The following is a 13,853-nucleotide window of genomic DNA, read 5'->3' as shown; positions in this document are numbered from 1 at the left end:
ACAGAATTGCCGGAACGGAAGTGACGTGTGGTGCCGTGGAACGCACTCAGCACTACACCGCATGCACGACCTCCCGGAAACCGGAAGTCCGCGCATGGTGGAACGCAGGATGCGCTCCACATCGGGGAAAGTGTGTAAAACATATGAGAAATCGAGTATCTGTAAATGAACATAATGTATCTCTATCGGAAAGATCAATAAATGCTACTAAAGATGAGTGGGGACTGGATATATGATCTGGATGGGGTGAAGTATGAGGACTCAGTGTACTGATAGAGTAAGATGGGTCAGAAAAGTGGAATAGATCTGGAAATAATTAGATAGAGAATCGGAATGGGAAAATTATATGGGGGTCTGGAATTTATAATATAGGAGGGTCTAAAATTAAAATTATAATAAAAAAAGGGGAGGGGGGGAGGTGAACGTGATAAATATAAAAGGGTCTAGAATCTACATATTAATGAAAAAAAAGGATACAGTGATGATATGAAATCCCCGCCTCCGCAGCATTGGGCCGGTTTTCCTCAACGGATCTGTGAAAAATGGACATATCAGTAGATTTTAGTACAGAACATAAAAGTAACCATAAAATGAAAATCATATGACTGAAATGTCATACTCCCTATTCATGCCATGTGGTTCCAGGGTCTGTAATTTGTGTATCCAGAAGGCCTCTCGTTTTTTTAATTGTTTGACCCTATCACCTCCTCTGCTATTGCGTTGAACCTGTTCCAATACCTGGAACCTACGCTGTGCTGGCGTGTGATTATGGAGGTCGAAGTGGTGAGGTACAGGGAGTAATGTATTCTTACGTCTAATTGTGGATTTATTTTGACTGATACGATCTCTTATCTTTTGGGAAGTCTCCCCAACATACCCCAGACCACATGGGAATTTTAGCAGATAGACAACAAAGTTAGAATCGCATATGTGATAACCTCTAATTGGAATGGATTTACCGGATCTCGGACACAACTGAGGGATGACAGGGTATACAGGAGACTGGATAGGGATCCTACCACAGCTATCAGTAAAAAATGAAAACCTGCATTGATCATCACCTAGAACTAGGGGTCACCGACTCTAAAACACATGCCCTCCTCATCAAAGACCACCCAGTGACACCAGTAATTTATACATTACCTAAGATCCACAAGAACTTACAATGTCCACCGGGTCGGCCAATTGTAGCCTCTACGGAATCTATTATTTCTCCATTATCCATTTTGTTGGAAAAGATCCTAACACCTTTAGTGAAATCCACCGCCTCCTTTTTATTAGACACCTCAAATTTCTTAGAGATCATCAAAACACTCAGACGAATTCCCCCGGATGCCATCCCTATGACACCTAGATGTTTGTAGTCTATATACATCCATCCAACATGACAAGGGTACACATGCTGTTAAACGATTACTGACACACTCTGATTTTGACACATCCTGCAACAATTTCTGTACGGACTTGGTAGAACTGGTTCTGTCCAATAACTACTTCCTCTTTGAGGATGATTTTTATTTACAGATTCAAGGGACGGCCATGGGCTCCAATATGGCACCACCCTATGCTAACTCCTACATGGTATTTTTTGAAGCCGAATTCATTTACCCGGATGCTCTGTTCCAAACCCACTCAATTATATGGAAACGTTGCATAGACAACATTTTTTGCATCTGGGGTGGACCAATGGACACCCTCATAACTTTTCAGAACTACATAAATTCAATATGGCCTGAATTACAATTCACAATGCACTACAGTTCAGACAAAATCGATTTCCTTGACACCACCGTCCATATATCTATATATATATATATCTATATATATATATCTATCTATATCACAGTAGTGTAATCCTCACAGTCATTAATCATGGATCCATCATAATCTTCTATTCAGATTGACCTAAGACTCCTCCCCCTGGACTGACCCGAGACTTCTCCCCACTAAATGACGAAATGAGGATGGACCCAGATAAGATGAACAAGAGGATCCTAGAGCTCAGCCTGAAGATCATCTACCTGCTGACCGGAGAGGTGAGGGATTGTGGGAAATGGTCACATGACCTCTTATCTCTAGGGATAATACAGGACATGACCGGAGAGGTGAGGGATTGTGGGAAATGGTCACATGACCGGAGAGGTGAGGGATTGTGGGAAATGGTCACATGACCTCTTATCTCTAGGGATAATACAGAACATGACCGGAGAGGTGAGGGATTGTGGGAAATGGTCACATGACCTCTTATCTCTAGGGATAATACAGGACATGACCGGAGAGGTGAGGGATTGTGGGAAATGGTCACATGACCTCTTATCTCTAGGGATAATACAGGACATGACCGGAGAGGTGAGGGATTGTGGGAAATGGTCACATGACCTCTTATCTCTAGGAATAATACAGGACATGACCGGAGAGGTGAGGGATTGTGGGAAATGGTCACATGACCTCTTATCTCTAGGGATAATACAGGACATGACCGGAGAGGTGAGGGATTGTGGGAAATGGTCACATGACCTCTTATCTCTAGGGATAATAATACAGGACATGACCGGAGAGGTGAGGGATTGTGGGAAATGGTCACATGACCTCTTATCTCTAGGGATAATACAGGACATGACCGGAGAGGTGAGGGATTGTGGGAAATGGTCACATGACCTCTTATCTCTAGGGATAATACAGGACATGACCGGAGAGGTGAGGGGTCTGTATATAGGGATATTTATCGGGGTCTCTCCATACTCAGGATTACACAGTAGTGAAGAAGACATCTGGAGAGTGTGTGGCCCCCAGCAGGTCAGGAGGATGGAGCAGGGCCCGGGGCCCCATCACGGAGCCTCCACCTCCCTCACTGATACCTGAGAGGAACAATGAGCAGAAGATCCTAGAACTCACCCACAAGATGATGGAGCTGCTGACTGGAGAGGTGAGCGCTGCTGGGAATGCTGGGACATTATACAGGAACACAAGGGATGATGGGTCTGGATGATGACTGGATCATTGTGTGTGTCAGGTTCCTATAAGGTGTCAGGATGTCACTGTCTATTTCTCCATGGAGGAGTGGGAGTATATAGAAGGACACAAGGATCTGTACCAGGACATAGTCATGATGGAGGACCACCAGCCCCGAACATCACCACCGGGTAAGATATATTTATTATAGACCACCGGCCCCGAACATCACCACCGGGTAAGATATATTTATTATAGACCACCGGCCCCCAACATCACCACTGGGTAAGATATATTTATTATAGACCACCGGCCCCTCACATCACCACTGTGTAAGATATATTTATTATAGACCACCGGCCCCCAACATCACCACTGGGTAAGATATATTTATTATAGACCACCGGCCCCGAACATCACCACCGGGTAAGATATATTTATTATAGACCACCGGCCCCTCACATCACCATCGGGTAAGATATATTTATTATAGACCACCGGCCCCCAACATCACCACCGGGTAAGATATATTTATTATAGACCATCGGCCCCCAACATCACCACCGGGTAAGATATATTTATTATAGACCACCGGCCCCGAACATCACCACTGGGTAAGATATATTTATTATAGACCACCGGCCCCGAACATCACCACCGGGTAAGATATATTTATTATAGACCACCGGCCCCCAACATCACCACCGGGTAAGATATATTTATTATAGACCACCGGCCCCCAACATCACCACTGGGTAAGATATATTTATTATAGACCACCGGCCCCCAACATCACCACTGGGTAAGATATATTTATTATAGACCACCGGCCCCCAACATCACCACTGGGTAAGATATATTTATTATAGACCACCGGCCCCCAACATCACCACTGGGTAAGATATATTTATTATAGACCACCGGCCCCCAACATCACCACTGGGTAAGATATATTTATTATAGACCACCGGCCCCCAACATCACCACTGGGTAAGATATATTTATTATAGACCACCGGCCCCCAACATCACCACTGGGTAAGATATATATTTATTATAGACCACCGGCCCCGAATATCACCACTGGGTAAGATATATTTATTATAGACCACCGGCCCCGAACATCACCACCGGGTAAGATATATTTATTATAGACCACCGGCCCCGAAAATCACCACCGGGTAAGATATTTTTATTATAGACCACCGGCCCCGAACATCACCACCGGGTAAGATATATTTATTATAGACCACCGGCCCCCAACATCACCACTGGGTAAGATATATTTATTATAGACCACCGGCCCCCAACATCACCACTATTTATTATAGACCACCGTTCCCGAACATCACCACTGGGTAAGATATATTTATTATAGACCACCGGCCCCGAACATCACCACTGGGTAAGATATATTTATTATAGACCACCGGCCCCGAACATCACCACTGGGTAAGATATATTTATTATAGACCACCGGCCCCGAACATCACCACTGGGTAAGATATATTTATTATAGACCACCGGCCCGAACATCACCACCGGGTAAGATATATTTATTATAGACCACCGGCCCCGAACATCACCACTGGGTAAGATATATTTATTATAGACGACCGGCCCCGAACATCACCACTGGGTAAGATATATTTATTATAGACCACCAGCCCCCAACATCACCACTGGATAAGAGGAGACTCTCATTGATGGTAAAGGAGAGAGCAGTATTGGGGGCCCCTAGATCCCCCATCATCTGATCATCTACACAATGTATTCAGTCACTGTGTGTCTCCTACAGATGGATCCAGGAAGAGGAACCCACCAGAGAGATGTCCTGCTCCTCTGGATTCCCAGGACTGTGCGGGGGGATATGATGATGATCTGCAGGAGGAGGATCAGTTGGATGGAGATGATCTGCAGGAGGAGGATCTGGTGGATGGAGATGATCTGCAGGAGGAGGATCAGGTAGATGTTCTGTGATATCCGGTTTGTTCTCTGGTTATTTTTTGGACATTTTGTCCATAGTAGTGAATGTTGTTCTTTTTTAGGATGACAATCTTCTTCATGTTGAGGTTGTTGAGGACGACCCGGAGGAGATGTATATGGGATGTCCGCAGATAAAGGAGGAGGAGATTCCTGTAGATATCAGCGTAGGTGAGTCCAGGAGGCATCATGGTCTCCATGTTTAGTCTCATCTATTGACTCTTGTTCACACACAGGTGTCACGCTTCGGCTGGCAGGAGGTGGATCCTCTGTGCCAGAGAGGGATTGGCGTGGACCGTGCTAGTGGACCGGTTCTAAGCTGCTACTGGTTTTCACCAGAGCCCGCCGCAAAGCGGGATGGTCTTGCAGCGGCGGTAGCAACCAGGTCGTATCCACTAGCAACGGCTCAACCTCTCTGGCTGCTGAAGATAGGCGCGGTACAAGGGAGTAGACAAGAGCAAGGTCGGACGTAGCAGAAGGTCGGGGCAGGCAGCAAGGATCGTAGTCGGGGGCAACGGCAGGAGGTCTGGAACACAGGCTAGGAACACACTGGGAAACGCTTTCACTGGCACAATGGCAACAAGATCCGGCCAGGAAGGGAAGGGGAAGTGAGGTTATATAGGGAAGTGCACAGGTGAATACACTAATTAAACCAACTGCGCCAATCAGCGGCGCAGTGGCCCTTTAAATCGTAGAGACCCGGCGCGCGCGCGCCCTAAGGAGCGGGGCCGCGCGCGCCGGGGCAGGACCGACGGAGAGCGAGTCAGGTACGGGAGCCGGGGTGCGCATCGCGAGCGGGCGCCACCCGCATCGCGAATCGCATCCCGGCTGGAAGAGGTATCGCAGCGCACCCGGTCAGCAGGTCTGACCGGGGCGCTGCGATTGCGAGGATGTTGCGAGCGCTCCGGGGAGGAGCGGGGACCCGGAGCGCTCGGCGTAACAACAGGTTTATTGAGCCTCCAAAAACGGCAGAAGAAAAATGTAAAAAAGCTAAATAAACTGCAGAAGATCATGTTTGGTTTTGCTTTTCGGCTTGAGCAGAAAACCAGACACTTTATAATGGCCTAAAATTCTGTGTGTGAACATAGGCTTTTTCTGTGAACATCGTAAAGGGCTTGTCTTATGGAGACCTCTATGTATCTGTCCCATTAATGTAGTATGGGTGTCATATTGGTTGCCCCCTCCCCTGCACTCTGGAGAACCCCACCCATACACTGATCGTGAGGTCCATGAGCTGCCTGTAATATCACACATCCATTGTTGCAGCTGATGAGGGCTGGAGCGGCCATCTGTGTAGGAGGGGCCATTATTAATGGGCTGGAGGGGCCATTATTACTGGGCTGGAGTGACCATCTGTGTAGGAGGGGGCATTATTACTGGGATGGAGCGGTCGTCTGTGTAGGAGGGGGCATTATTACTGGGATGGAGCGGTTGTCTGTGTAGGAGGGGGCATTATTACTGGGATGGAGCGGTCATCTGTGTAGGAGGGGGCATTATTACTGGGATGGAGCGGTCGTTAGTGTAGGAGGGGGGCATTATTACTGGGATGAAGCGGTCATCTGTGTAGGAGGGGGCATTATTACTGGGATGGAGCGGTCATCTGTGTAGGAGGGGGCATTATTACTGGGATGGAGTGGTCATCTGTGTAGAAGGGGCCAATATTACTGGGATGGAGCAGTAGTCTGTGTAGGAGGGGGCATTATTACTGGGATGGAGCGGTCGTCTGTGTAGGAGGGGGCATTATTACTGGGATGGAGCGGTCATCTGTGTAGGAGGGGGCATTATCACTGGGATGGAGCGGTCGTCTGTGTAGGAGGGGGCATTATTACTGGGATGGAGCGGTCATCTGTGTAGGAGGGGGCATTATTACTGGGATGGAGCGGTCGTTAGTGTAGGAGGGGGGCATTATTACTGGGATGGAGTGGTCATCTGTGTAGAAGGGGCCAATATTACTGGGATGGAGCGGTCATCTGTGTAGGAGGGGTCATTACTGGGATGGAGCGGTCGTCTGTGTAGGAGGGGTCATTATTACTGGGATGGAGCGGTCATCTGTGTAGGAGGGGGCATTATTACTGGGATGGAGCGGTCGTCTGTGTAGGAGGGGGCATTATTACTGGGATGGAGCGGTCGTCTGTGTAGGAGGGGGCATTATTACTGGGATGGAGCGGTCGTCTGTGTAGGAGGGGGCATTATTACTGGGATGGAGCGGTCATCTGTGTAGGAGGGGGGCATTATTACTGGGATGGAGCGGTCGTCTGTGTAGGAGGGGGCATTATTACTGGGATGGAGCGGCCATCTGTGTAGGAGGGGGCATTATTACTGGGATGGCGCGGTCATCTGTGTAGGAGGGGGGCATTATTACTGGGATGGAGCGGTCGTCTGTGTAGGAGGGGGCATTATTACTGAGCTGCCGCGGCCATCTGTGTAGGAGGGGGCATTATTACTGGGATGGAGTGGTCATCTGTGTAGGAGGGGGCATTATTACTGGGATGGAGCAGTAGTCTGTGTAGGAGGGGGCATTATTACTGGGATGGAGCGGTCGTCTGTGTAGGAGGGGGCATTATCACTGGGATGGAGCGGTCGTCTGTGTAGGAGGGGGCATTATTACTGGGATGGAGCAGTCGTCTGTGTAGGAGGGGGGCATTATTACTGGGATGGAGCGGTCGTCTGTGTAGGAGGGGGCATTATTACTGGGATGGAGCAGTCATCTGTGTAGGAGGGGGGCATTATTACTGGGATGGAGCGGTCATCTGTGTAGGAGGGGGCATTATTACTGGGATGGAGCGGTCGTCTGTGTAGGAGGGGGCATTATTACTGGGATGGAGCGGTCGTCTGTGTAGGAGGGGGCATTATCACTGGGATGGAGCGGTCATCTGTGTAGGAGGGGGCATTATTACTGGGATGGAGCGGTCGTCTGTGTAGAAGGGGCCAATATTACTGGGATGGAGCGGCCGTCTGTGTAGGAGGGGGCATTATTACTGGGATGGAGCGGTCATCTGTGTAGGAGGGGGCATTATTACTGGGATGGAGCGGTCATCTGTGTAGGAGGGGGGCATTATTACTGGGATGGAGCGGTCATCTGTGTAGGAGGGGGCATTATTACTGGGATGGAGCGGTCATCTGTGTAGGAGGGGGGCATTATTACTGGGATGGAGCGGTCATCTGTGTAGGAGGGGGCATTATTACTGGGATGGAGCGGTCGTCTGTGTAGAAGGGGCCAATATTACTGGGATGGAGCGGCCGTCTGTGTAGGAGGGGGCATTATTACTGGGATGGAGCGGTCATCTGTGTAGGAGGGGGCATTATTACTGGGATGGAGCGGTCATCTGTGTAGGAGGGGGGCATTATTACTGGGATGGAGCGGTCATCTGTGTAGGAGGGGGCATTACTGGGATGGAGCGGTCATCTGTGTAGGAGGGGGCATTATTACTGGGATGGAGTGGTCATCTGTGTAGGAGGGGGCATTATTACTGGGATGGAGCGGTCATCTGTGTAGGAGGGGGCATTATTACTGGGATGGAGCGGTCATCTGTGTAGGAGGGGGCATTATTACTGGGATGGAGCGGTCATCTGTGTAGGAGGGGGCATTATTACTGGGATGGAGCGGTTATCTGTGTAGGAGGGGGCATTATTACTGGGATGGAGCGGTCATCTGTGTAGGAGGGGGCATTATTACTGGGATGGAGCGGTCATCTGTGTAGGAGGGGGCATTATTACTGGGATGGAGCGGTCATCTGTGTAGGAGGGGGCATTATTACTGGGATGGAGCGGTCATCTGTGTAGGAGGGGGCATTATTACTGGGATGGAGCGGTCATCTGTGTAGGAGGGGGCATTATTACTGAGATGGAGCGGCCATCTGTGTAGGAGGGGGCATTATTACTGGGATGGAGCGGTCATCTGTGTAGGAGGGGGCATTATTACTCGGACAGGTTGCGAACATTGTTACAGGGATCTGATCTGCTGACATAGACTGTGGCTTCCTTGGGGTCTTATTACTGTGGGGTACTTGGCATGAAAAGGTTGAGGACTCAGTGTCCAGGTGTTATATGGAGAGCCATTCATGTCCAGCGATTTCCCAACCCCCCCCCCCCCACCAGTTTACTGCTCCAGCCCCCCAATATTCCTGAGCTCCAGTCAAATTCCCCCCCTGATGTCTTCCTGAGCTCCAGCCCTCCCACCCCCGATGTCTTCCTGAGCTCCAGCCCTCCCACCCCCGATGTCTTCCTGAGCTCCAGCCCTCCCACCCCCGATGTCTTCCTGAGCTCCAGCCCTTCCACCCCCGATGTCTTCCTGAGCTCCAGCCCTCCAACCCCCGATGTCTTCCTGAGCTCCAGCCCTCCAACCCCCGATTACTTCCTGAGCTCCAGCCCTCCAACCCCCGATGTCTTCCTGAGCTCCAGCCCTCCAACCCCCGATGTCTTCCTGAGCTCCAGCCCTCCAACCCCCGATGTCTTCCTGAGCTCCAGCCCTCCAACCCCCGATGTCTTCCTGAGCTCCAGCCCTCCCACCCCCGATGTCTTCCTGAGCTCCAGCCCTCCCACCCCCGATGTCTTCCTGAGCTCCAGCCATCCAACCCCCGATGTCTTCCTGAGCTTTCTCCAACCCCCGATGTCTTCCTGAGCTCCAGCCCTCCAACCCCCGATGTCTTCCTGAGCTCCAGCCATCCAACCCCCGATGTCTTCCTGAGCTTTCTCCAACCCTCGATGTCTTCCTGAGCTCCAGCCCTCCCACCCCTGATGTCTTCCTGAGCTCCAGCCCTCCCACCCCCGATGTCTTCCTGAACTCCAGCTCCCAACCATCCACACCTCCTTGAGGTTCACTCCCACAGCAGACTACTAAAGGTTTATTTTATTATATCCCACATAATGGGCAAAATTAGACAACCTCTTAATGATGAATCTTCCACTTTCACAGAACAGTCCTGATCCTGAGCTCTGAACTGATGACAGACGTTTCGTTTTCTCATCTCTCCCTCAGGCACCGTGGATCTGCTGAACACCATGGACTTCTCCAGGGGATGCCTCGTCATTTCCCCAGACTGTAAGATGGAAGCCGATGGTTCCAGTCTGGATTCCACAGATGAGACTCCCCACAATATATTTCCGGTTTCTTCACACGCCTGGGAATGTTCTTTAGAAACTTCATGTAGTGACACACAGAGCGCAGATCTCACAGAGACCAAAGTGTATTCATGTGTAGAATGTGGGAAATGTTATTCTAAGAAAGGAAGCCTCCTGATCCACCAGCGGATCCACACCGGGGAGAAGCTGTTTACCTGTGGTGAGTGCGGCAGAGGCTTTGTGTACAAGGCTAATCTTACCGAACACCAGAGACTGCACGCCGGGGAGAAACCATTCTCCTGTTCTGAATGTGGGAAATGTTTCAAGCAAAAATCACATTACTTCAAACACTGGAGAAGTCACATGGGAGTAAAGAAGCGTTTTTCATGCTCTGAATGTGGAAAACGGTTTAAGGACAGGTGGACCCTGGATCGTCATGAGAGAACTCACACGGGGGAAAAGCCTTTCTCATGTCCTGAGTGCGGGAAATGTTTCACTCAGAAATATAGTTTTCTCGAACATCAGAAAATTCACACAGGGGAAAAACCGTTTCCGTGCTCAAAATGTGGATTACGGTTTACACGCAAATCAAAACTCGTTCGCCATGAGAGAGTTCACACTGGTGAGAAACCGTTTTCCTGCTCTGAGTGCGGCAAATGTTTTGCTCTTAAAACCACACTCGGTAAACACCAGAGGGTTCACACAGGGGAGAAGCCTTTTCCATGTTCAGAGTGCGGGAAATGCTTCACCCAGAAATACGACGTGGTTGAACATCAGAAGATTCACACGGGGGAGAAGCCATATTCCTGTGCCAAGTGCGGAAAAGGATTTATACGCAGATCAAAACTGATTCAACATGAGCGCATTCACACCGGAGAAAAACCCTTCTCATGTTCAGAGTGTGGGAAATGTTTTACACAGAAGCCGGGCCTCGTCCAGCATCAGAAGATTCATATAAAATAGGAACATTCCAGGACATCTAGAAATAAACGATTTATCAGAAAAGCTTGTAACATGAAATTCCCCTTCAGACATTAGAGGGCGCTGTACTGTGTCCCCGGCTCTTATGTATTTATAGATTTAGGAGGATCTCTGCCTAAAGGGAATTTTACAGAGGTTTCACGTCCCTCACAGGTCTCCTTGCCCCGCCTTCTGCGGGGAGATGGCCGGTTCTTGGTGAAATGGTCACCAGCGGTTCTTGTTATGCGGTTTTATGTTACCCTGTCAGTAATGTGGAGAACAGCGCTCAGTCCTCGTGGATTTTAGGCGGAGAGCTTACAAATGTTAGGCCTGGAAACCTATTTATTTGATATATGACTTCATGAACGTTCCAGAATATTCTCGATAATGACGTCTTCAACAGAATGTATCGTGACCGTGTGCTGGTTGTATATGTGACCGTGTCTGAGAGGATCGGCCTGCGTGTGGATGTCATAGGTCACTGATTCTTCAGATGTGGTTGTAAAACTACAATTCCCAGCATGCTTGAAGTTGTAGTTTTGTAACAACTGGAGGGCCACAATTTTAGGACCATTTCTCTGGGTTCATTGATCTCACCTGGTCATATGGTAATGGTTGAATTCTGGGTGTACACAACCAGTACCTTTTTCTTGTGAAAGCCACGGGGGCGGGGACATCTGTGCTGTCCCAGTGGAGAACGGGGGCGGGGACATCTGTGCTGTCCCAGTGGAGGAGCGGGCGGGGACCTCTGTGCTGTCCCAGTGGAGGACGGAGACCTCTGTGCTGTCCCAGTGGTGGACGTGGGCGGGTACCTCTTCTGTCCAAATGGAGGACGGGGGCGGGTACCTCTTCTGTCAAAATGTAGGACTGGGCGAGGACCCCTGTTCTGTCCCAGTGGAGGAGCGGGCGGGGACCTCTGTGCTGTCCCAATGGAGGAGCGGGCGGGGACCTCTGTGCTGTCCCAGTGGAGGAGCGGGCGGGGACCTCTGTGCTGTCCCAGTGGAGGATGGGGAAGTCTGTGCTGTCCCAGTGGAGGATGTGGGCAGAGACCTCTGTTCTGTCCCAGTGGAGGATGTGGGCAGAGACCTCTGTTCTGTCCCAGTGGAGGATGTGGGCAGAGACCTCTGGTCTGTCCCAGTGGAGGATGTGGGCAGAGACCTCTGGTCTGTCCCAGTGGAGGATGTGGGCAGAGACCTCTGGTCTGTCCCAGTGGAGGATGTGGGCAGAGACCTCTGTTCTGTCCCAGTGGAGGATGGAGGCTGAGACCTCTGTTCTGTCCCAGTGGAGGATGGAGGCTGAGACCTCTGTGCTGTCCCAGTGGAGGATGGGGGCAGGGACCTCTGTGCTGTCCCAGTGGAGGATGTGGGCAGGGACCTCTGTTCTGTCCCAGTGGAGGATGTGGGCAGGGACCTCTGTTCTGTCCCAGTGGAGGATGTGGGCAGGGACCTCTGTTCTGTCCCAGTGGAGGATGGAGGCTTAGACCTCTGTTCTGTCCCAGTGGAGGATGTGGGCAGAGACCTCTGTGCTGTCCCAGTGGGGGGCGGGGACACATCACCTGAAATTGTGTCGCTGAATATACACGGCCAAAGCAGAGAAACAAACATAAGCCAAACTCTAGTGCCCAGTGCGGCGATGTCTAGAATGTTGTCTAAATTTTTAATAAAACAGGAAACTTATTTATTGAACCCCTTAAGGACGCAGGGTTTTCCCTTTTTTCCTCTTTGCCCTCTAATAGCCATAACGCTTACAATTTCCCGCCACTGACCCCCGATGAGGCTTCTTGTTCTTCTTCTTTAAGTTTTTTTTTTTATTTGCGCCACCAATTGTTCTGTTATGACATCACTCATTTTACCACAAAATATATGGTGAAACAGGAAAAAATGTATTTGTGGGATGATGGAAAAATTATCCCAAATTTTAATAATTTTTTTTTAAAGTAGTAAAACAAAACCTAAATTTTTGTAAGGAATTCATTATAGATAAAATCTTCCTCTGACCCTATAACCTTATTTTTCCGTAGACGCGGCGGAGGGACATTCTTTTATCGGGACCATTTTTGTTTTTATGGGACTCTTTGATCGTCTGTTTACGTTTTTAGATCAACAGTTCTGAACTTTTTACATATTTTTTTTTTTACGTTGACGCCGTTCATCATACAGGATCATAAAATATATTTCTCATCCAGCTCCATTGGGGGACACAGGAACCGTGGGTATATCTTGCTGACACTGGGCATACAAAAAAGAAGTCGGCCCCTCCCAGCAGGGTATACCCCACCTACTGCCTTAGAGACACTCTATTTTAGCTTAGTGTCATAGGAGGCAACACGGGCCTGGATTGCTCCAGGCCTGGTCTATTTATTATTTTTTAGTGTTAGAGTTTAGCATTTTTTCTTCTTTTTTATTTTTTCTAGGTAGGGACGACAAGAGCATGGTGCTGCCTGTTTCCCTACATGCGACTGAAGGGCACGGTTCCATAGAGTATGGTCCGTTAACCCTTCCTCGCCACCGGCCAGCATCAGGTCTGTACCTTGGGTTCGGGTCGCCTATTGCCTCTGCTTGCCCCGCTTAAAGAAGCCTGGCATGATGCAGCAGGCTTAGTCTGGTGAAGACTTCTGGGGAAGAACTTCTAAGGAGGTAAGTATACCTCCATAGCAGAAGGTATCTCAGAGAAAGAAAAGGAATCAGGCACTGCAACACTGCCAACAAGCTTGTGCGGGGGGTGGATAACACATAGGCTGAATAGGACAACCGCATATAGTCCTATTACAGCGAGAAACGCTGTGGATACTGAAGTTGAATGCCGTTGGTCCTCTTGGACTGAATGAAAGACACGATTTTTCCCCTTTCTTGTGATTATCGCTCATGCTTTTTCTAAGTGTTTTTAAATATGCACATT

General features: G+C 49.4%; 1 protein-coding gene across 1 annotated transcript; it reads left to right on the top strand.

Annotated features, from left to right (window-relative positions):
• Nucleotides 1-1,903: 1,903 nt before the first annotated feature.
• On the top strand, nt 1,904-11,124 carry LOC130340895 (oocyte zinc finger protein XlCOF22-like). The gene is made up of 6 exons (XM_056554221.1): nt 1,904-2,036; nt 2,747-2,926; nt 3,014-3,143; nt 4,750-4,916; nt 5,000-5,105; nt 9,913-11,124. Exons 1-6 carry the CDS (start codon nt 1,959-1,961, stop codon nt 10,956-10,958), a joined length of 1,707 nt encoding a protein of 568 aa, XP_056410196.1. The 5' UTR covers nt 1,904-1,958; the 3' UTR covers nt 10,959-11,124.
• Nucleotides 11,125-13,853: the final 2,729 nt, after the last annotated feature.

The sequence above is a fragment of the Hyla sarda genome, unplaced genomic scaffold, assembly GCF_029499605.1.
Source record: "Hyla sarda isolate aHylSar1 unplaced genomic scaffold, aHylSar1.hap1 scaffold_604, whole genome shotgun sequence".
Classification (NCBI taxonomy): domain Eukaryota; kingdom Metazoa; phylum Chordata; class Amphibia; order Anura; family Hylidae; genus Hyla; species Hyla sarda.
This window is presented reverse-complemented; position numbering and strand designations above follow the sequence as displayed.